The following is a 24,279-nucleotide window of genomic DNA, read 5'->3' on the forward strand; positions in this document are numbered from 1 at the left end:
ATATTGTCTTCTTTCACCAGAAAAATGATTTGATTCTACCCTTTTCCATCCCCTAGTAACCCGCTTTGGTGCAGTTTTAAGAATTCATCTGCTGTGCCCAAAATCTGCAGTTTTTGTGGAAACAAACAGAGCAGGCAGCACAGTGAATCTGATGCTAATATTCTTGCTTTCGTAACACCTCTAACATCTGAACAGTGATTTCATTCAGTAAAGCAGAAAAAAAAATTACATTTAGAAATGGCTTTTGATATCAAAATAATCTATCCAGTGATATACTGTACAAGTGCTGTGAGTGACGCCAACTCACCAGTACGGCTCATCAACCGTTAGTGGCTGTTCACGTGACAACCTCTTCATCCTTGTCATATTTGCAAGATTGTTGTGGTACTTCTTTCATTTATGACTCTGCAAATCCGATATGTTCCCTGTGTGTGCTTCAGATTGTCGGTTAAAGTGGTTGTTGTGTGCCGCCATGACAGTACAGTCCTCCTTACCCCGATGTATATGTTTGGAATACACAGGTGATTTTAAATCTAAAATGGTGTCCCACGAACCTCTTCTGGCGGTTTGGCTCATTTCCGCTCTGCAAGTGCTTCCAATTTAAAGGTAAAAAAAATGGCATCAAGCTACTCCTCACAATGAAAAAAAATTGAATGAAACAACAAAACCCGTCCTTGGCATTGAACGTATTGATGTCAACTACTTACTGCACACGCGGGAGTCATGAGAACAATGTGCGGGACATGGCCAAATAATGTACATGCATTGAAAAAAATTGGATCAAATTAAGGGAACAACATCTTAAACTTATCATGTTTGCGCCTCGGCGTTTTATGACATTTTCATGCCGGCTGAGAGAGTCTGATGAGGATATCAAAGACACTCTCTAGCCATCCTCCCTTGTTGACTTCATGCAAAACAACTTGAGCAGTGCTCAGAAACAGTCGTTATCAAAATGAAATAGTTGTTCAGTGATTCATTGGAAACACAAAAAAGAAATGTGTTTCAGTTTGTACAGTTTGTGTTTCTAAGGAAAACACAATGGTATTATTCTGAATACTACTCGCATTTACTGTATCTAAAGTTTCTAAATATCATGTCCTCCTATGCCCTGTGTAGGCGACCTCTTCTCCACAGATGACAGTTTACGACAAGCGTTTTGTCTCCCCGTAGTGGTTTGCATGGAATGTTTCCAAATGGTCTGCGCAGATGGAGGAAGTTTTTATCAACTTCCTCCTCACGGTCAACCTGACCTCTCGCACAGATGTTCAAACTTTCAGTGACCCTGATTGACCATAACAAACAAAAAATGCAGAGCAGCCAAAATCCATCACAATTTTAGGGTCATCGGCCAAGTGTAACTTTTGTTTTATTTATTCGTGACGTGTAACATTTACTTGCACTATATTTCCATGTTATCACCACATAAACATTGAATGTCATGTCTAGCAAACTGCGGTTTCTCATTGCAGGACACGTGCAAACGACACAACCCACCCTGCAAGTTGAGGTCAAAACACAAGTCGATTTTTATCAGAACAATAAAATTATTTTCCCCCACCAAAGCCACAAACAGAACAAAGTTAGCACAATACCAGTCTGTCACCTCCAAACGTGCATCAAAGTCCACTTCGTTGGCAGCAAAACTTGTTTTTACTTTCCTTCGAAAGAGTCCAGTGGGCAAATCAGGAAGAAGCCATAAACGCCTTTATATTGGTTTCAAGGTCTTCAACAAGGGGAAGACCTTTAAAAACAAACATGTTTACATACAGCTCAAATGTAACACGTTTTATTGGATTCCTCAGCTAATAGCTTTTGTAAACAAATATTAAGTTTTACATTCTGCTCATATTACCTTTTTATCATTAATGTTCACTGAAAACCAACAAATCAAATTTAGAATTCAAGAGAGAAGAGCTGGTGGAAGACTTGAACTCATCATAGCATAATATAGCAATTATAGTATATATTATATTTTATTAATATTACTATATAAATATGTATTAACATATATATATATATATATATATATATATATATATATATATATATATATATATATGTAATTAATATATACAATCTAGTGCAAATCTCAATAGCACGTGTCTCCTGCTTTTTTTTTTATAAATTGGGTATGAATGCTGAAGAGCTGATGATGTGTTGAGACTTGAGACTTGATGAGACTTTCCTACAACTCCTTTTGAAGCAGTTGCATTCCTTTGGCAGCCACTTTGTTTTCTTCTTGTTTTTGTTCGACATTCCTGTCAATATCGCTGTTGTTGGTCTTTATCGTTTCTTACCACGGCAACGAGAGCATATAAAAAGCAATATTAAGGTGTTTATTTCATAGCATTCATTTGTATTATATTTAAGACCAAAGAGTCACTTCAATTTAGTGCAATTTGCAATTGAAAAAGCCATCTTGGCTGTTATACATCTTAGCCAGCCATGTCTCCTGTTGCTGTATTTCTGGAGGAATTGGGTGTGAATTCTGAAGAACTGAAAAGGATTCAATGCTATAGAAATCCACATCATATTTGCTGTAAGATAACCAACCTCAAAAATATAAGAGTATCTAAAAACGGTCATGTTTTATCACAGCCCCAGGCGCAAGAGTAGTTGTCATTTTCTGTACAGCTTGTCCTCATGAGCGTTAAAGGTGCGCTCGACTGGTCGCCAGCAATCTCAGTCTCAGGACGCATATAGACAATAAATAATGCTTATATTGTCATGTGGGACAGAATCTTCAATGAACCTAATACAGGTGGCTAAATTACCCACATTGCTTGGCTTTCTTGTTTCTAGGTAAATGGTGAAATAAATTGTGCGAGGGTAGGACGGGACCGACCTCACAACAGAAGTCATAGCCCGACTGACAATTTTTGATTGAGACGGACCGAGCGCCAACAGCTTATTTCGCATTAACACCTCAGCAAAGGAAAGTCACCATCATGATGTACGTTGAAAGTGAATTTCTTTTGGCATCCAACTCAACGTCAACTCTGAAGCATTCACACCCAATTACTTCCGAAAAAAGCAGGAGATTGCGAGTGCTACTGAGATAAGCACTACATTGAATCGCACAATCCACACAAACATTTCTTAATTGTAGTTAGGAACTCCGCAAACAGCGTTTTACTAATTGGATTTCTATTTGAGGATTAAATGTAGTACAATAAATTAGATCAAATAAAAAGACTGTGATCGACGGCATAATAAACCCATTTATATTGTTCATTATTGGTCTATACAAAGTTATTGAGAATTCTAAATTTGTATCGTGGCGCCTGTAACTTGATTTTTTTGTTGCGCAATAACATCATTGCATTCGGTTAGTTGTTTGTTGTCGTTATCTCCAGCACAAATATTACAAAATTTGTTTGAGGGCAGGGGTGAAAATGCAGCTGCTGTAGTCGGCATGAATGTCATTAAAGGACATCTGCAAGTATTTGGATGCAAGTGAAAGGGCAGACAAAAATGTAACTTATCAAAGGTCACCACAAATGCCAATAAAAACAATGCAACTGCATTTTTAATGGGACTTTGACTTTATTTCTTTTTTTTTTTTTTTTTTTTTTTTTTAGAAAAGATTAAACTGTTAAAACAAGCTCTACCCAAACTGCCAAAGCAACAAATGTCTCTGACAATCTTTGCAACAGGAAACACTTCATTGCATAATATTTTTACATAGCAATTGAAATGCATTTGGCATTAAAGTTATCTTAAGAGTCAAGATACAACTTGCAGATTTACTCGCTGGAAGGCTTAATTTATTTTGGATTGTAATTGTGACACACACATTTTTTTTTTGTCCCCCAAGTTGACCATTACTCTTTCAGAAACAGAAACTTATAAATGGACATACTTGATGAAGATATGTTTATTATCACCCAATAGCCTTGAACAGACTTGAACACTACACAATACTATAGATGTACCATAAAGCTATCATTTGTCTTAGGATTTGATTTAGTCGCTGTTAATATATGAGCAGTGTTTGGTTCAGTGGTACACATTAAAAAAAGACAAGTGTGGTGGTGTACAGAAACCTCAGAATAACAACAATGCTTTCTGGGTTAAAGTTCAAGCTGTAGAATGAAACTGTTAAAAGAAAAAAAATGCACAAACAGGGCCCAGAGCAAGCTGGGACACAAAGGGTACATACTCTTTGAGTGGAATCTGGGTAAAAGGTCGTTCCAATGTAAGTGATGAATGAAGGAAGACTCAACCTTTGGAGTGTAAATAGCAGCTGCTTTTAGTTCTAGGAGGAAATGAATTCCTCATGGCAGCAACATACAAATTGAAACAATTTGTATCATGACTAGCAGCTCCTTTTGGACATTGCCAAAAAATGAACTGAGAATTTCACCAAAGACAAATACAAGTAAAAGAAAGACACTGAAGAAGTATGTTCAATCATTTCACATAAGAAGGGACCCACAGAAAGCATTGATTGGTTTGCAAGTTTCTAACGTCAACGGCGACAGATTCTTATACCGTTGCAAAAACTCGCTTGTTTGCGCACATGTCGGGACTGAACCATTTTAGAATTGAATGAGAACGATGCAGTATTCTATCAGTGTGATGAACCAAGGCAAGGAGACAAGTGGTTAACCAGCAAACGGACAAACAAATCGTGCCTGTGCATCGGCTGGCTAACAATATACCAGAAACCACTGGCAAAAAGGTTGGGATATTCGGCTTTCAGGTTTAAATTTTAAAATTAACCTCAAATGTTTGCAGGTGATTTTAATTTCAACTTTTGAACGCACACATCCAACTGTTCATTTTGGTGCTGTTGTTGCCCTGCTGGTAGCTCAACAATCAGAAGTACTTGTGGACAATTCATGCCAACAAATCAGCTCTGAGATGGTTTAAAAAAAAAAAGCATGGCGTTCACATCACTCAGTCACTCATCCTCCTGCTTTCTCGGCTGCTCGTAAATGCTAGGTGCTAAGCTAATTTGCAATGGGCGGCAGCTTGAAGCTGCACACTGCAGATACTAACTTGTGACAAGTTTATAAGGTCAAAAGTAATATAAATATGTATAATACAGCAATATGATTTGCTGGAGTTTGGACTGCGGGGTTCCATTTATAAATGTTTCATGTTGTCTGCATAACAGAGCTAGAAAAGTAGCATGTAAAGACTGAACAGCACTGGTCCAAGCATGGAGCCCTGTGGGACACCACTGCTAACTTCTACACGCGCACAACTAACTCGCTAACTAACTATCTAAAAAGTGGCTAATGTTCATGACAATGTCAGAGAGCTATGTATTAGTCTGTGTTTATTTAGTTGCTACTGGCAGTGGTGCAAAACAAAGATCAACACAGTCTTTGTGGCAACATTTTGAACAAGTCTCATATTATAAGGGCATTATTGTGGCAAGCGAGCGTACATGCTTCTTGTTTGTGATCCAGCTGCAGCTTTTCAAAGAGGTTGATTCAATAAAGCAGGCATGTGACGACAGTCTCACCTTTCACTCACTAACCCACTGATGTCTCAAATAACATTCTAACCAGTAGAGGGTAGCTCGTGTACTATGCACGTGCAGATGTGGTGGGACATATGGTGTTGTCATCTATGCAGCGGCCTTGCAGTTTATTAACAACAGTTCTGGAATGCTTGGAGTTATTCAGAGGATGAGCACTATACAGAATTATTCAGAAGGATTTGACTGATTGTGTCACGCATTTTATTTTGTGCAGAAAAAGTGCTGATGTTGAAAGAGTTCAAAGAGAGTCATGTCTGCTATCGCGCAGTGAATGGTGATATTACAACTTAAAATTCCACAGCTATCGGCGAAAATCTGCACATAGCCTAATTGACACTCGCTGAAAATCATTGGAATTTTTGTGTTGTGAACTTATTAATACTTGCCGAGTGGCTGCCAGGATGGCCGAGTGGTCTAAGGCGCCGCGTTCCGGACCCAGTCTCCCCAGGAGGCCTGGGTTCGAATCTCGTGGCTGCCAGGATGGCCGAGTGGTCTAAGGCGCCGCGTTCAGGACCCAGTCTCCCCAGGAGGCCTGGGTTCGAATCTCGAATTTCCCCATTGTGGGACTAATAAAGGCATTATTAAATGCTGATATCCCGTCAATAAAGCAGGGGTTGACTCCCACCACCCAAAAATTTAAACATAAAAAAATAAATAATGAAAATCTTAGAACAGAAGAATCACTGAGCGTAGTAAAGCAACATGATTATAATATATAATACAGTATTTATTATAGAGAGGAGAACAACTGTCCATTTTCATTAAGAGTTCTTCCACCAAACGGAAAAGATTGTTTTAAGAAGGCTTAACCTCATGTGCAAATAGAACAGTGTGTTCTGACGCCAGGCTTCCAGCTGACCAGCTACGGACGCCGTGCTCTGCCTCATGTCAGCTGAGGCACAAAAGGACGGAGGATACGTGCAGAGCAGCAGCTGCAACAGGGAAACGTGCTCTGCATGTGCACTGGACTGCCATTTCCTCACTTCGTGCTAACTGTTCTTCAGGATGAATGGAATTGGGGAAAAAAAATCCCACGGACTACAAACATTTGTAGAACAATGTGTATGCTTTAAAATAGGTAGACATAAAACATACAATTGGTTTGTTTTAATAAATCGAATAATAATAAATCAATAATAAAAACCGCCAATTCTCATTTTTCGTGCTTTTTTATGTTAATTTTACTAGAATTAATCAACCAATTATTTAATTGTTTTTTTTTTTAAGTTAATTTAAAAATGTTTGTTTTTGCAATAAATAATGGAGTCTGGCATTTTTTTCTCCTAAAAAAATATACATTAATACTATACTAATCCTTTACTTGTCATAAAAAAATCATGAAACAACTTTAAAATATGCTTTTTAATGCAACAATTACAGGAATGTTGCTAATGTAAATGCTGGGTGGGCCGGATTAAAGAACGAACGGTGTGGCCCAGATGTGACCTGCACTCCATACTTTGGCCAACCTTGATAAACAGTATGTCGACTATGAAGTGTTTTTTTTTTCTCTTTACATCGAAATGTTGGAAGATTTGTTGACAATGAACACACCAACAAAAAACCTTTTCAGACACTGCTTAATAAAAAAAACATTTAAAAATAAACAATTGTTTTGCCTGCCTAGCTAAATTGGCCCACTTACGTTATTTGTTCAAAAGAGGTTTTTATACGATCATGAAGTTTGAGTTGCCTAAACACACAAAGTGTGTGTTTCAGTTTCCACTGCGTGTAAACCATGTGACTTATGTCTGGGTGTGCGTGTCTTCATGTGCCTGCCATTGTTTGGGATTTTGCTGTCAGGAGCGAGGGTGTAAAGAGCCCTGCGGGATGAACTTTCCCCTACTTCACACAAAGTTCTCCCCAGCATTCCTGATTCATTTGTGAAAAATAGCAGCCACTAGTCCAGTACATAAACAATATTTTATCTGGGATTTATTTTCCTAATTTTCTTCACTTAATTGGGAAGAGCAGCTATTTTGGAAATTTCACAGAGCAATTATTAATAATACCCGTGCCCCTAATATGGCCAAGTTTAATGGAAAACGCCTAGATGGATGAATGTATATTAGGTTATGATTCATCCGTGTATTAATTTGCTATTATAACTGTATGATTTTAAAGAAACAAATCAAAACTTTTAGGTTCATGAGGTCCATTAAAATTAACTTCTCTTAAATTGCTAATTAACTATTTAAAATTTTGAATATGGAGTTACTAAACAAATCAACAAAAGTGTAGTTCTACTACACAGAAATAATAGTCGTGTTAAGAAAACAGCAAACTCAACCCTTATCACAACCACTTATGTGAGCCAAGAAATGGAGAGCTTGCATTGCATCATTTTACAAGTAGTGACCTGTTTCCACACCCCAAACTGTCCTCGGTGCCCACCTCCAAAGTCTTGCGGCCAATCAAAGCAGTCCTTGGTCGCAGCACTCAGCTATATAAACCTTACAATTCCGTCTGCATCACAAACCAGACAACAAGATCCGCTTTTGAATCTAAACAAGCCAAAGATGAAGACACTTCAAACTGTCATCCTCGTCCCCGTGCTGCTCTTGAACGCAGCGACGGGTTTCCCCGTGGACAGAGAGAACAAGTATGCCTCGTGGGATGACGTCAACGTGGTGGCCCACGGCCTTCTGCAGCTGGGCCAGGGTCTCAAGGAGCATGTAGACAAGACCAAAGGCCAGATGAGGGACGTCAAGAGCCAACTGAAAGCCTTCAATGCCAGCATTGCCTCACTGGAGGGAAAGCGCCACGAGCAAGTTGAAGCCCTGAAGGCCAGCCAGGAGGAGGAGGAAAAGACGAGTGGGGAAGTGATGAAGCAGACCAAGGACATCCGTTCCCGCATGAACGCGCTCGAGGAGAAAGTGGATCAGGTGCTTAAAGCGACAGCCGACGTCAGCCTCAGAGGAGACAACTCAACGATGTTATTTATCCAGGTGAGCAGAAGGAGGCTTGAGTTGTTAAATGATGGGAATGACAACAAACGTGTCCTCACCGGCGCTTGACCGAAAGTTGTATGACGTTTCTTCTAATGTGTGTTCCCAGAGAGTCTTGGTAGCGCAGAACAGACGCATCGACCAGCTGGTGGACAAGATCAGGCAGCAACAAGACAAAATGGACAAGCAGAATTTACACGTGCTCACACTGCAGAACAAGGTGAGTGTCTCTTCATCCTACGGGACAAACACACAAGTGAGCGCTGTTGTTCAGCTCCACTGATAGACCGATTGATTCCAGGTTGCACACAGAGGAGTCCGATTCCTCAGGCGCAGGCATGAGGAGACGTCACTGAAGGGAGAGTCGGCACCGAGTGATGCCCAAACAGGTCATTAAATCACTTTGAAAAATGTCTCTGCTGAATTATGTGTTCAATGAAGTTCTTTCTCTAAATTACAGCTGCAGTCAAATATTGAGCTCTCAGTAGTGTGCATCTTGTTTTATGTATCATCACTTTTTCTGGTGGATGTGCATGTTCCGGTCTATACGTAACGTTGAACTTTGACAGTGTGGTAAAGAATCTGTCATGATAAGTACTAGTAAAGAAAGCTGAGCGAAACCTTTGACACTCAAAGTTCACAGCCTGACTTGTTGTCAGGGCAGTTTGCAGGCAGTCCAAAGGTCAGGAAAGAAAAGTTGTCTTTGAGCGCAGCGGCAGCCAAAAACTGAAGTTGAGCATGTGAAAACTTGTACACCCATCTGATCAGTTTGTGATTTTTTTTTTTTGTTCAGGTTTCGCTCGAGATTGCCACGATCTGTTTGTACGGGGGCAGCGATCAAGTGGAATTTACACAATCGAAGCACGGAAGTCGCAGCCGTTCAACGTCCTCTGCGAAATGACTTCAGGTGAGACAAGAAGCCTACCCGAAGCCTGTCTTGATTGCCAACTTTTAGCCTCAAAACTCAACTTGTTTTTGTTACCTTCACAGAAGGCGGATGGACCGTCATCCAGAAACGTCTTAATGGGTCTCAAAACTTTAACCAGCTTTGGGAGAATTACAAGAAAGGCTTCGGCAATCTGAATGGTGAGATCACCCGTTGACATCATACATGAAATACACCTCAAATTCGTATCACAAAACACCGGTGATAATAATGAGGGATTTTTCTTCTCTCAGGTGAGTTTTGGTTGGGCTTGGAGAACATTCATGCAATCTCCAAACAAGGCCAGTACCTGCTGCAGGTGGACTTCACGGATTGGGCAGGAGAGACTCAAACTACTCTCTCCCGCATCCAACTTGACGGCGAGGAAAAAAACTACGCGCTCCACCTCGAGCAAGATTCTTTGTCTGGAGTCCAGGGGGGAAGCATTCTGCCGGGAGCCTCGGGTCTTCAATTCTCCACAGCCGACCGTGACAATGATCTTGCCGCAGACGTCAACTGCGCTGAGCTTCACTCCGGTGAGACCTTCATCTAATCTGTTTACATCAAGTGCGACAAAACAAGAGAGTGGATTCTGACTGCTCATAATGTTTCAGGAGGGTGGTGGTTCAACAGCTGCGGCGCCTCAAACCCCAACGGCAAATATCCCAAAAGATCCGGCCTGCTCCGATGGCACCCGAGGAAGATGTTTTGGACCAACAAAAAGGGACAAAACAACTCTTTGAGGACAACTCTGATGAAGCTGGCACCGATTTCAATAAACCAGCAATAAAGTCTTGAGGAAAGGGCAGCAGAGGACCAAAGCAAGCTGGGAAAATGAGTGTTTGTGATGAAACAACTGGCTGTCAAATCAGCAAGCACATTTATCATCTGTTTATTGCACTGAATTATCATAATTGTGTTTCTATGCTATGCTATAAGAGTTCTCTGTCACATTGACATTTACAACTATTCCCTTTATAAGGTTTTTTTTTTTTCTTTTTTACAATTTCAAGTTGTGTATTTCCTTCACTATTTTATACTTCAAAATAAAAGTTTTTATTCTTAAGGTTTGTGTCCCTGCTAATGAGTGACCTAAAAATTCCACATGAAATATAAACCACCATGGAATGGTCGCCAGTCAATCACAGGACCGATTCTGTATTTAGAAAAACATTCAGGCTCACATCCACTCTGCCAATACAGGAACTCAGCTCATGCTTCCTGCACAGACGTCAGCCAAGTGAACCACTACACTACCATCAACTATTTTTCTTACTTATCCTGTTAAAACAGCAACACAATCGGAGTGTAGATTTCTGTTTTGAATTGGTCGAATGAAGGGGGTGGGATATTGAGTCATTTATTTTGGTTATTGCTGTGAGATAAAGCACATGAGGAATTCTTGTGGGTTATATAAATAGTAAAATCTGCACAAAGAGTTAATTGATGGAGCTTTGGTACCAGAATGATGGAAACCTCACATTTATTCAAAGTACAGTAAAAATCATACAAAAGCATCTTTTTAGGTTAAACCAAAGTTCAAATACTAAAAACAATATCTTGGCTGGTTTAGTCAGCCATAATTCCCATGATAACGGGAAGTAAATAAGTACACAGATCTTGCACATCAGGGCAATAAGTAACAAGGTCACTCAGTGTGAAAGGACCAGCATTCAAGTTTGATCCTCTAATTTATAAAACGTCATTTGTCTTTTTAAGAGAATTTATATGAAATCATCCACTGTTTGGAGCAGGAGCAAAAGTCACCCCCGGTTAATTCCCTCTGGGGTGAAAGGCACTTTCAGGCAAAAACAAAACAAAATAATATATGAAACAAAACATTCACAACCATGGGAATTTTTTTTATACATATACATACACACACACACATTAGTGTTAGTTTTTTTTTAAGCATCTCTACAAGCATTGTTTAAATAAGTCTGTGACAAAGGGAAAACACAAATATGATCCTTTTAGATCATGACACTATCTCGCAGTTCTGGGTGAATAGCTCCCCCTGCTTGTTTTGAAGCCAAAAAAACCAAAAAAAAAAACAACAACAACGTCTTATCCAAATGTTTTTCTTCACCCAAGTCTGACAAAATAGGACAATGTTAAGACCAGCACACAACCATCAAATATATTTAGTTTGGAAAACATCTCAAATCTAGAGATAACATTTTTTAAAATATTATACCCCAAATTGATGCAATGGCACTCTTCGGCGTAGGAAATTGTCAAAACACTTGACATTTCTGTCAACTAGCTGTGGGGTAGATAATTGAAAGAAAGACTCAACAGCTTAGCTTTGCTACACAAAACATTAAAATGTCATTGATGTTGCTACAAAAGGAGCAGCTCCTTTATCAACAAATATGGTGGAAGAAAGATGCATTTGAATGTGCAAATGTGCTCATATTTTTTTTAAGCGCAAAATGGAAAATGAAAATACTCTGACTGGTCGACAAGTAGTATCTGTCACATTGTATATTAGGACTCAATACTTTCTAAAAGTTGAAAAGATGAATTGGAAAAACAACAACATAGCGTAAGACTTTTCTTTGATTGAAGACACAACAAATGCAGAACAGCTCCCCCTGCTGGAGTAAACTAATGAATGCGTGTGTAAAGCTTTTCAGAGGTTCTCCTGAAGGAAGTGCAACAGCGTGATTTCATAATGTTCTCCAGACTCTGGACCCTTGATGCTGTGCCGTTCGTTGGGATAAACCTAAATACATTTTAAACACAGGGAAAATCACTGACATATGTCATTTTGAGGGCAGCTGGCTTTGCAAAACACTAAATATCTTCAATCCTTTTTGTTCCGTAACATTCTCATCTAAATAACATAAAGGGTGAGTGAAAAGCAAATATCAGTAGAAGTCTGATTGTCAATTTCTTTACATTATTATTATTAATTTGAATGAGTTCCTTTGTTCAGTTTGTAGGAAATGAAAACTTCCCAAACAAACGTTAGGTTGAAGTATGAGATGAGTGAAGAACTGGTTCACTGATTCTGATTGCTATGATGGCAAACTAAATTAAGATGTCATTGGAGAAAACGCTCCTACCTGAAGGCTGTACGGTTTCCCCGCCCGGATGAGTTGGGATACCAGAAAGTTAGTGTGGAAAAAGTGAACATTCTCATCAAGAAATCCATGCAGGATCAGCAGTCTGTTTGGTCTGTGGGTTTTAACAGCAAATTGGATTTGTTAAATTGCAAACACAAAAAAATACATTTAACCAAAATGAGTATCGGTCAATGAAAATCTAACAATGCAAAGCAGAATGTATTCTTTTGTGACATGAAGTCACGTTTGGGGCATAGAACTTTTGTATGGTTTCCATATGAATATACTGTGAACTTAAAGGCAGTGTATTTGGAAATGCATGTCCTTACTCATTAGGGAACTTGTTGACGTGAAGTGCAACTGAGCAAGCATCGTAGCCCTTCTGGTTGTTTTCGGGGGTATCCAAGTAACGCTCTGTGTAGCCGGTGTCGTAAGCCATCCACAATGTCACTGGAGCGCCTGCAATGGCAACCTAAGCACACCCAGAAGTCTTCCGTTAATTGACTTTAAAGTCATGAGTCTGACATTGTGAGGAAAATGAGAAAAACTGTTTTTATTGTAAACTTCTTTCTAAATAGCAACAAAAGCAAATGGTTGTTTTGCCTGCCTTGAAGATGTCAGGTTTGTGAATGAGGCCCATGAGAGAGAGAAAGCCTCCGTAGGACCAACCATGGATGGCAACGCGATTCAAGTCCACAAACTTGTACTTGTCCGCTACATAGTGCAAACCCTCCACCTGGTCTTCAATCTCCACCTGACCCTGGTGAAGGTAGACAAGGGCGCAGAAGGAACCAAAGGTTACATTTGTGCCATAAATTCGGCCTAAAGAGAGAAGACTAGAATTTATTAATCATGACTTCAGCTGACATGCTTCCATCTCATATTATTTTAACGGTAAATACCATTTTGTCCTTCACAGCTCCCTCAAACTTAAGTCCACGCTGACAGGAGCCCCGCCCATCAATGATGAGTACAGCGTAACCAAGAGACGCCAACCTGCTCATCAGATGGTATTTAATGCCTTTATATGAATTATTTACCAACTGGACCTGAAAACAGTAACATGTCACAAATCAGGTCCGACATTGAAAAAAACTAATCTGTGAAGAGCATTCAACCAGTGAGTCCAAAATTTTTGTTGAATACAGCAGAAAAAAATAAATAAATGCATAACACAACAGAAGAAAGTGTGTGTATAACTGTATACAATTAGAATGAGGAGCTCAAACCTGAGGACCACCGTAGACAAAGACAACGGTGGGATATTTCCTCCCTGGGACCAAACTGCGTGGTTTGTACAGGAGGCCATAAAGCTGAAAGCCGGACTTCCCCAAGAAGCTAAAAATCTCAGGATGACTGTAATTAGGAGGGTAACCTGAAAGTAAAACCATGGGAACATTATTGTCAAAGAACAAGAGAACATAAAACATTTTGAGAAGTTTATTGGCTTTGCCTCTTTGTGATTGGCTATTTCCCAATTCACTTATTCAGTGATGTAGATTATTTTTAAAGTATCCTCTTATTTTCTGAAAATAAGCCTATATTTTTTATCTTTGTGCTCAGGTTAAAGTGCCAGTAGAAAAGTAGTGCGTTGCCGCCATTTTACGTGATACCTAGACAATTCTAAACTTTTTCAAAGATGGCGATAAATACCGGTACATTTTTGCTATTTGTGGCAGGGCTCGGTCCCTAAAACGCTGTACCGTCTATTTGGAAGAAACATTTAGAAGTCGTTCAGTACCAGTAGGCTCCATCAGACTTGCCCAGAACTCCGTCTCTTTGTGCAGCGCGTTGCCGTCTGAGCGGTTCAGCTTGTAGACATGCACGCAAGGTGTGCTGGTCAGGTTGCTGTAGTCGCTCACAAACATGTCAAATGTCTGCGCAATTGGACAAATGGGGGGAGTTTCAACACATTTGAGAGCTCTTGACCCCCAACACCACATTATTCAACCCTAACTTTGTCTCTACAACTTGGGCAGGATAACTTTGTGTGTTCTGTGTGAATGAAGTTTAGTAACTGGTATTTGGTATGTTTATCATTTTCTTTTGAAGTCGGTACAAAATCTGACATTATCATGGAAAACCACCTATTACAGGTAGGCCTTTGTGTGTTGTGATGTGTCGTGCGTACGTACGGGGCTCACAGCACAGCTGTGCGAGAAACCAGGCTTAGTAAGCCGCACGATTTCTCCTGGGGACTCGTAGCTCACAACATATAAATGTTGCTCCAGGGGTGAGTCTTTTGTTCCCTGGAAGTACACCAGCTTTTCCGACTCATCAACCCAAATCTGAGGGCTGGACAACCGCTGCATGAAACACAAGAGAGAATAGCACAGAATAAGAGGGGAAATCATCAGAATCATTCTTTTGTTTGTTTGGTTATATAGTACATTATTGATCACATCATTGTAACGTGCTTAAGACTATGCAACTATAAGGCAAGGAAAGTTCATTTACATATCATACTAAACATATGTACATTTGTACATATAATTTGATCATATTTCAACAAACATTCACTTTTTTTCCCGCCATTACAAGGTTTCAACTGTGTGGTAATACATGGTACCCTAAAGTAGCTTGTAATTTAATATACATTTTTAAGTTTTAATTATTGAATCCAAATTAATTTTGTTGAGATAATTTTCGTTTAGGTAAATGTAGCATAACAACAGTTTTGTATTCTCTCAGAGATAAATTGAGCAAAATTTCCACATATGAAAACAGCTCCGAGGTAATTAACACGAAACAAACAGTGAAAATACCCCAAGTATCAAGAATTACAGCCCACTTTTGAATTGCCCTGTTGCATTCAGCCTGTTTTAGTGGGCCTGTTCTGTCTCATTCAAATGAGCCACTGCTCATCCTGGATGTGGTTAGTCACTATTTGTGTACATGACTGCCCTGCATCTGAAAAAAACAGTACGTGAGAAACACAGCTAAGCAGTCAGTTTTCCATAATATCCATGCATCCAGTTTATTTTGCTTTGATCTTGTCCCCATCAGGGTTGCGTGTGAGCTGCAACTGATCCCAGCAGACTTTGGGCAACAAGTGAGGTACACCCTGGACTGATCGCAGGTAGTGCACACATACAGACAAACATTCACAACCACGGACATTTTTTTTTACCCCAAAGTTGTCTAAAGCTGACTAATAAGTGCATACTTTATTACACAGCTCGTAAAAAAATTGCTCCACAAGCAAATGTATTTTACAATGCAATGTCTTGTGAGTGAGTGGTGCTTTACGGAAATAGATAAAGTGCAACCTTTGATCCATGATTGGCCAACACCTCCCACTCGCCACTAGTCAGTGCCACCTCCTCCTTGATTGGACATTTGAAATGATCTAAGCGGAGAATAGAAACAAAGGAAATCTTACAGTAAAGTGGTTAACATAGAAAATCATGTAAAATTTTCAAATTAGATTTATATGTAAGGTAGATTTACCACAATGATACCTTCAGAGTGTGTGTAGCCTTTCGTCCAGCTGTAACTGCCACGTTCTAACAGCGTGGTGACCTTGTACAGGTGACAGAAGCCAGTTTTGGACTCGTTTACAGTGATAAATGTGATTTCCTCATCACTCGTTTGACTGAATGGGTAGAAGATATCATGGACCTAAAAAAAAACAAATTGCATCGTTCTCTCATGTCTATATTATGTACGTGATGGAGGTCCATGTACTCCGAATAAACACATACATTGATCCATATGTCGCTGTTCTGTTGGTAAATGATGAGTGGGTGAGCCGTGTCCCCGACAGCCTCCAGGCTCTCTAGTCTGGCGGTGTTGTCCTGGTCCACAGGAATAAAGAGCGACAAAGGCAGCAGGACCAATTGGAGATGCTGCTGCCGTCGGTTCATTAAGGTTGCCCATGCACTGACAGTAGAGTGACCAAGAGTCATCAGATGAACTTCAGAAGTGTAAGCATTCTTTGTTACGGAGCACATACGGCGCTACAATCACAATAGCATCTTTTTTTTTTTTTCAACCTTGCTGTAAGGGAACTTACTATCGACCATCTTTAGTCCATCCAGCTCGGGTGATGTACTCAGCATTGGGGAACATGCTTGTGAAAGGCATGAGTAACTCCTTCTCCCGTGTGCTGACAATCTAGAGAGGAGGGCAAAATATTGGTCATTTTTATTACCAGTGCTGTATTCACTGGACATCAGCTAGATTAATGGAAGCGAACCAAATTGGATGACAACAAACAAAACCTATCCACTCGTTTCAAAACGAGAGAGCACTCACATTGCCAAGATTGCCTATCCTGATTTCAGATAATTTCAGGGTTACAGCCGGATTCTTGCTGCCTGGAAATAAGCATTGTTATATACAAGCATAGTGCATACTATATTACAGAGTAAAACCACACATTACTGATGCGTATTAAGAATCGTCGTCGGTAAAAAAAAAAAAACAATTTAGTGAGCAATTATGTTGAACTTAAAATGTCGAAATAATTAAAAGACAATTGCAGGCATTTAATGCATTCAATGCACAAAAATTATAGTAGGACAAACTGTGGCTGCTCCCTTTTATGAGGGGAAATGTTAACTACAGCTTAACAAATCTGATGTCAAATCATCATAATTACCATCAAATAATAATTTCTCAGACTTTAAGTATCTAACCGCCCATCCATTTTCTGATCCACTTATCCTAACCCCCAACTGTGTTCTGCACACTGCTGGACACATGAATCATAAGTAGCCCAGTGGGTTACAAGAACTGAGACAGTTAAAAACAAACAAACAAACAAACCAAAGTATTCACCAACCATAAACTATATTTATTTTATGAAAAATGTACCTGCGCGTGGATATCTGTATACATCAGTGGTACATTCCTCCAAAGCTGGAGATGGGACGTGGATGATGTCAACCTCCGACTCATCCACTTCCTCATACAAAATCTTCAGTGTTTTTCCACCATCTGATTCTAAGACGTCAATAAAAAGAGAAATTGCAATAGCTTCACAAAGACATGGCTTTCCAACGCTGACAACTTATTGTACATTGCTCACCTTCTTGCACAACTGGACACCACCAGTATCCAGTGAAACGATCAAATTCTTCTTGAGTGACAAAAGAGGCTACACCGGCAGTTTTGCAATCCTCGTTAAGTTTATCAATGCCTGAAATTACATTCCAAAGACAATGAATCCACCATTGCAGCAATGCGATTGTATATTACTATAAACATCATTTGTGACCTTTATGGCAGAAGGTGAGTCTCTTTTCTTCGCTCGTCTTGATGCTGGTCAGCCAAATGTCATTTTTGTGGACAAAACTGATTAAGTTTGAGTCGGCGGGGCAGATTTTGGCATCCATGCGTACGCCTGAACATTGACTCTTAATCTCACAAGGGTTCATTGGAACTTGCTGCATGCAAACAGACCAAAAGGTGAACTTAAATTAAAAACTTAATGTGTACACTTGTAAAATCTTGGTTAGAGTAACCTACCAGATCACCTAAAATGCATCAATTCTAAACAACTTTTAAAATACATCTAATGTACAGTATCTATCAACATGGAACAGGGAAGTTACCATCGACCCAAAACATGTTTGCCAAAGCTCAGAAGAATTTGCCTTGAGTACCGGTAAATATTTGTGAAAGATTCAAGGCGCTAAGTGAAGGAATACACAAAACACAAAAAGAGAGTAAAATAGCTAGCTTTTTTTTCCCTATGTAACTTGAAGCAGAACTGCTTCATTTTTTAGCGCTCCTATTGGTCTACAACATGGTATAGAAAATATGTAACAATTAACGCAACTCACATTGAAATCGTTATCTGAACCGTCAAAGCAGTAGTAGAGACTGCTCTTGGCCTGGAACAGAAAAAGTCCCGTAGCTCGGTGGTAGTCATAGGACGTGATGCCAGACGCACCTAAGCGTTTCCTCTCTTGCAGCAGCTCCTCTTCCCTTGAAAAATAGTGTGGGTGAAGGTTGGCCTAAGATGAAAGGAGACAGAACACACTCGTGATCATGCTGGCCAACCAAGAACCAGTTTGTTTTGACACATAGAACAAAACTATAAAACTAAACTATATCAAGAGTGGCATAAATAGACCATTCACTCCATAATAGTCCGAGGAGCCCTGTCTACATTGCACAGGGTCGTACAATGTACACTCCTAAGTTAGCACTAGGGATGTCCTGATTGCATTGTTTTCCACCAGTCCAAGTCAGAGCCATTGATTGTTGGCGACCACCTAACGAGACAGAGTCCCGATCTCTGCAAAGCAGTGCAGTGTAATTAAGAAGAACAAGAAAGCCATGTCCAAATTGTATAAATTATCTTTTTTTTTTTTTATTTAATAAATGTTTTTTCCCAAGATGCTACTTTTTTTAAAGACTTTAAGTCAGCAGTGGTTTAATCAAGCAAACAACTAAAATATTTTATTTGAGACTTTACAAATTAACAAAATTTTAAAATTCTGATTATTCATAAACCAAAAACCATGTAATCTGCCCTGATTTCCAGTCACGTGATAAGGACAACCTTATTTAGTACATGCAACAAAATTGAAGAAAAGTCACCTTGTATTGGTCAAATGACCCGTTATCCCAATAATTAAATATTCTACAATGACAATTGAGATCAGTATTACTAATATAAGGGTATCAAAATCAAAACATACACACCTGAAAGTGATCCAGCAGATGTTTCCATGAAAGAATGAGAAGGGCCTCTTTGCGTATCTCTTTGGGAATGTCAGAGTAGAGTAATGAGTTTTCCCTGCTGCGGTAAGGGATACCTGTAAGATGAAGGAACAAAGCTCTGAAATCTGGTGAACACACTGGCCCTGACATAGAACCTAAACTACCAAAGTCTGACCTGCGTGCCATTGAAGCCAATCGTCTTATCTTTTTTAGTTGCTTGCGCCATATACTAAAAATAAGGGCATTGTGAAAAGTGTTGTACGAGTTCAGATTGTTTGCTTGCATACAACCCCCCTGACAACTACTCTGACAACCACTATCACGATGTCTACAACTACTACTACTACTAATAGTAATAATAAATTAGTTTAACATAAAGTTTTTATAGATTTGAAAAGGTGGAGAAAATTATATCAAGCTAAATCGGTAACAACATTTCTTTTCACTGTGTTCTAGTGAATAAAAATAATTCAATTTCAGAGCAGGGAGCAAAAAAATAAATAAATAGGGCAAACCATCTCCATGTTCTGAATGTAGAGATGTGATTTGGCAGCTGCTCACTGGCGGGGTGTAAATATTATAGTGAGATCAAGGACCATGTGGCACCCCAACACCTTGAAACATTCTAAGCTTAGCTGTGAACTAGCAGTTTTTCAAACTAACAATACTATATTAAAAAAAGAAATCTTGAGGCATTGGTTTTAGCATGTTTAATGTAAAACAATGCCAATGTGGCCCTTGCTGACTTTATTTTTTCTGAATGCGGCCCTCAGAGGAAAAAGTTTGGAAACACTAACCTACTCTTACCTAAACACTCAAATAATTACATTTTTAGTTTGTTTTGCAATTTGTCACGTTATCACCTCTGTTTGCGAAGAATTTATTATTTATCATTCAAACAATCAAGTTAAGCTCCAGCTTTTCTTTTACCCTTCTTACCGAGGTAATAGATTCTGTGGGAATGAGTGCTGGTCTCATCCTTCTGGACAAACAGGAAGTTATATGGCGACTTGTTGACGAGAAATCCAATATTCTTGCGGCCGTCATGAATTATTTTTTGCAGGCCAACCCACGTGTGCTTTTGCACCTGGAAATGGGTTGAAGACACATCTTCCATCTCCACAACCTCTGTACTGTCAGAGAGCTCGTCCAACACTGGCATGCCTGACAGTGCCTTTCGAATGCTGTGGACACCACATTCAGCTCATTATAACAGAAAAACGGGAAATTACGCAAAGATCTGATGCAGACACAGTGGAACCCCCCCAAGTCAAAGTCTTCAAAAGTCAGAACATTTTTGAAAATGTGGACCACAAAAAAGTCACATCAAATAGTAGAAACTTGGGTACAACCAATGTTATGTTAGATAAAGAAAACTAATGAAATACCTAAAGTTTACAAAACATAAATAAAAAATTACTTCAATAAAATAAAAAATTAAAATGTAAAAATAAATTAATGAATTAATAAAAAAAGAAAACTAAATGTAACTACAACTAAAACTAGCTATGATTATAGAAAAACGTTCTTTGTCAATAAATATCATACATGAGCATTCAGCAAGGAACTTTCGTCAGTCAATTGATTTTTCATTCCGTGATAAATCTTGCACTCGATAAACTCTCCATATACTTAAATATATAAAACTAATACCAAAACTAATACTAAAACTAATAAAAACAAACTAAACAAACGTTTTGAAAAAATAGAAAGTACATAACTGCTCTAAAAAAATAATTCAACTAAATGAAATTAAACAAAAATCAAAACAAAAAAAATACTTATTTAAAACATCCCCAACAATTAAAAACTAGGGTCCAACAGTCCTCATGGGTGATGTCATGCGATGCGTAAGCAAATCTCTTAGGACTTTAGGTCGGTGGGCAGTAATGGAATTAATGATGCCACCACAGAAGGGTAACAGTGACAACCCAGCAACACAGAAAAGGATCAGGTTTCTCATTAACAGTCCATACAGTTTAAGTAAACAAAAAAGAACACGATGTGTTAACACATGTAATATTTACAGCAATACCTGTGATTTTATAACACTTTCCCGTTCCCTCTCCATTATTCGTCTGTTAGTTATCCTCAACGGATGCGTAGTTCATTTTAGTTTTACCATAAAATGGTCAAGTTGTCTTTGTACTTTAAGATACATTATATGAAAAAATTTAAATTGTGACTTCAAACGGTTTATGAAGGTTATAGTTAACAAAGGTTTTATGATGGTTCAACTTTGGAGGTTCCATTATAACAAAGGAAACAAATGACGCTTGACCAAATGACAAATGTTCCATACCTGCCCTGGCTGTCTTCTTTCTTGTCTTCAGTTTTCAGCCTCTTAACAATGTGCATGAAACGCTCGATGACCCTGAACCAGTTTTGGCTCCCTAAAGAACAAAGAATGAACATATGATAAAAAAAAAATCCCATCAAATCACATCAAATAAAATGCATGTTAAACCACTATCATGACAAGAACCTGGTCTAACTAAAATCATTACGCACAACATATCTGATCTAATCTAAGCTCACATGCTATCGACAGGTAAACTTTTTCCAGTACTGTGGTGACGGGCCCGTTCTGAAACGATGTCCGCATACTGCTTCATCGTGCGTGGCTCCGTTACTCTTCAGCCTCAACTGCCAAAATGTCCACAGGAATGTGATCTTGCTTTGGAGTCTTACTTTGTGTGACTGCTGTATGACGTCGACACTTCCACGTCTGTGTCAGTACTCTGGCAAATGTAACACACTCACTTCACATTTTACTAAGTCCTGTATACTGCCAACTGTTCTGCACCCGGGACTGGGTGGATAGACAAACTGCGACAGGAAGAAATTCCCATAACAGGTAATTCTTGTGTTATCAGATACAATATTTTAAAAACATGACTTAGCAGTCTTAGAGGAAATATATAGAACATTACCTTTTAATGATTTTCAGTCTAAAAAAATCAGTTAAGTTGGAAGTTTGAGAAAGCTTAACGTACACACAGTACAATAAGGTTTACAGTATTTTCAAATTCTTATATTAACAAATGCGAATTGGTGTAATTGCAGGCTGAATTTTAATTATTGAACTGTCCATTGCTTTTCTCTGGGGCCCAGGAAACTTTGCTTTGAGAACTGCTGACATACATATTCCTTTTGAGTTGACTCAAGCACAGTCATGTTAACTATTGCAAGCATTGCCATCAGCCATGAACTTAATCACCCCAAAAGAACAATGAAAACTAAGGTCATGCAATTTTCTAACTTGACAAAAAGGTAGAGCAGTTGTTAACCTTGTTTACTTGTGTAACAAAAAAATGTTAACATTTGACAACTCACCTTTGCATTACTCCTCAAGTCATTAAGTTACAAAAGACTTACTTTTACACTTGCGTGCAAATTAAGTACATTAAAATGTGACTTAAAACATTGCCGCTACTATAATTGCAATTCAATTAGGAATAATTGTTTTGAAATCCTAACAATTCCGGACATCCACCAATATCTAATATAAGGAAAGTGTTAACTTTGGAGATGAATTCAAATTTTGTTTAAAATATTAACTCAATTAACAATTAAATCTAAGTTTTATTTACTTCCTGTGGCAGCTGACCTCTGCACACGTTGCAGCCACACTTAAAGGAGAGTCACTAGCGCAATGACGGACAAAGACAGACTTTTACATAGTTTTACTTTAAAAAAATTGCTCGGTGGATCATTGGAGAAATCCAAAATAATTTGTGCACCTTGCAAAGCCAATTAGTTGTATGTCTTTTATGCATTTTTCAACGGTTGTATTTTACAGGAAAATAATCTTATTCAATTATCAAAGAAAGCTATTAGAACAATCATTGAATCAAATTGTATTTTTAAATTTTCCACAAGAATAGAAGAATTGACTCAAGTAAATATCTGTTACAAGCTTCGGACAAAATTATAGTGGAAAAAAATGTGAATAATCGCGATCTTTTATGGAAAATTTTGCCATTAATTAGTCAAAACACTGTAATTGCTTGACAGTACTAATATATGTATGTATATATGTATATATATATATATATATATATATATATATATATATATATATATATATATATATATATATATATATATATATATATGCACACAGACAGTTGCACACACAAGAAATTGATGTTAATAAGATGTGAAATTAAAAGTTAATGATTTTTTTTGCTGAACCATCATTTCATTTAAATTAAAACGTTGTATGATAAAAAAAAAACTAGAGCCAATTGGGATTAAAAATATGAGTATTCGTAGTACCACCATTTCCAAGCGAACTGCTATTTGTACAGAAGACAAACAAGACCAGTACTACTTCGCAAGTTTAGATTGAAAAAAAAAAATACAAATAAAAAAGGAAAACTTTATGAACACAAACTCCGCATAATTCTATAACTATGCCGCTGAACAGTACAATATATAGTTGGGGTCGTTTCGAAACAAGATTTTTTTTGTAACTTAAATTATCTAATGTGAAACGATTTTAACTGACGGTCTCAACTGCCTCCGAACCTATTTATGATACAATTTCATTCTAGTAGCAAAGAATCTCAAACAGTACAATGACAACCTAAAAAATATATATATATATTGTTAAACTTGACACAAACTTGGTAGGCAATTTTGTCCGTGTCCCTTTAAATTTATTTGTTGGGCCTCTTCGAAGCTAGCAACATGCTACTTTGCGACCCTACTAAAACACAACTTTAAAGAAACACTTTTAAACGCTCAAACACATTTGAGGTTTTTCACACATACTAACCTTGTTTGGTCTAATCCTGTAGCAAATTGATGTCTTTAACTACTTAAAAGGGAACAGGAAGTTCGCAGCAGTGACATAAAAGACTTTCCTTGGTCGTCACCTGATACTACCCGGATATGACACATACACGACGGAAGACAAGCGCCAAGGGCCAACTAAACTCTTTAAATTGGATGAAAATAACCACGTTCTATTCACACCAGGTACAGTTATATTGTAATGTCTGTAACTGAGCCTGGTGATTGGCGTTGTGACGTCACGAGAGTTGAACGCACAGAGGCATTTGAGCTTCTTCAATGAATGAGCATTGTTACCGCTCATGATAATAAAGCAATTTTAGTGCATCGGCGATTGCCATTCATAATCACATACAAGGGCAT

The 24,279-nt window shown here is 38.4% G+C and overlaps 2 protein-coding genes across 2 annotated transcripts; one reads left to right on the plus strand and one right to left on the minus strand.

Annotated features, from left to right (window-relative positions):
- Positions 1–7,818: 7,818 nt before the first annotated feature.
- Positions 7,819–10,436, plus strand: LOC148324269 (angiopoietin-related protein 4-like). Its single transcript, XM_088313168.1, has 7 exons — positions 7,819–8,445; positions 8,555–8,665; positions 8,747–8,834; positions 9,239–9,352; positions 9,436–9,531; positions 9,625–9,906; positions 9,985–10,436. The coding sequence occupies exons 1-7, from the start codon at positions 7,819–7,821 to the stop codon at positions 10,158–10,160; spliced, it is 1,494 nt and encodes a 497-aa protein (XP_088169294.1). The 3' UTR covers positions 10,161–10,436.
- Positions 10,437–10,836: 400 nt separating this feature from the next.
- On the minus strand, positions 10,837–24,064 carry LOC148324270 (dipeptidyl peptidase 9-like). Its single transcript, XM_088313902.1, has 21 exons — positions 23,900–24,064; positions 21,419–21,509; positions 20,056–20,300; positions 19,099–19,211; positions 18,231–18,404; positions 17,663–17,831; positions 17,474–17,584; positions 17,260–17,388; positions 16,699–16,760; positions 16,457–16,557; positions 16,146–16,323; positions 15,903–16,062; positions 15,711–15,790; positions 14,577–14,747; positions 14,183–14,318; positions 13,671–13,816; positions 13,344–13,490; positions 13,049–13,201; positions 12,771–12,913; positions 12,442–12,553; positions 10,837–12,098 (listed from the first exon to the last, which is right to left on the minus strand). The coding sequence occupies exons 2-21, from the start codon at positions 21,472–21,474 to the stop codon at positions 12,006–12,008; spliced, it is 2,679 nt and encodes an 892-aa protein (XP_088170028.1). The 5' UTR covers positions 21,475–21,509; positions 23,900–24,064; the 3' UTR covers positions 10,837–12,005.
- Positions 24,065–24,279: the final 215 nt, after the last annotated feature.

The sequence above is a fragment of the Idiotropiscis lumnitzeri genome, chromosome 13, assembly GCF_059441095.1.
Source record: "Idiotropiscis lumnitzeri isolate Australia: NSW breed Sydney's pygmy pipehorse chromosome 13, RoL_Ilum_1.0, whole genome shotgun sequence".
Taxonomy (NCBI): domain Eukaryota; kingdom Metazoa; phylum Chordata; class Actinopteri; order Syngnathiformes; family Syngnathidae; genus Idiotropiscis; species Idiotropiscis lumnitzeri.

Excerpts from the sequence above, each read along its gene's own strand:
- LOC148324269 (XM_088313168.1), top strand. The coding sequence starts at position 7,819 with ATGGAGAGCTTGCATTGCATCATTTTACAAGTAGTGACCTGTTTCCAC. Across the intron at positions 8,835-9,238 it reads ACCGAGTGATGCCCAAACAG|GTTTCGCTCGAGATTGCCAC; the intron begins GTCATTAAATCA and ends TTTTTTGTTCAG. Across the intron at positions 9,907-9,984 it reads CTGCGCTGAGCTTCACTCCG|GAGGGTGGTGGTTCAACAGC; the intron begins GTGAGACCTTCA and ends ATAATGTTTCAG.
- LOC148324270 (XM_088313902.1), bottom strand. The coding sequence starts at position 21,474 with ATGCACATTGTTAAGAGGCTGAAAACTGAAGACAAGAAAGAAGACAGC. Across the intron at positions 20,301-21,418 it reads AAAGAAGACAGCCAGGGCAG|CATTCGAAAGGCACTGTCAG; the intron begins GTATGGAACATT and ends TGGTGTCCACAG. Across the intron at positions 16,761-17,259 it reads ATACAGATATCCACGCGCAG|GCAGCAAGAATCCGGCTGTA; the intron begins GTACATTTTTCA and ends GCTTATTTCCAG.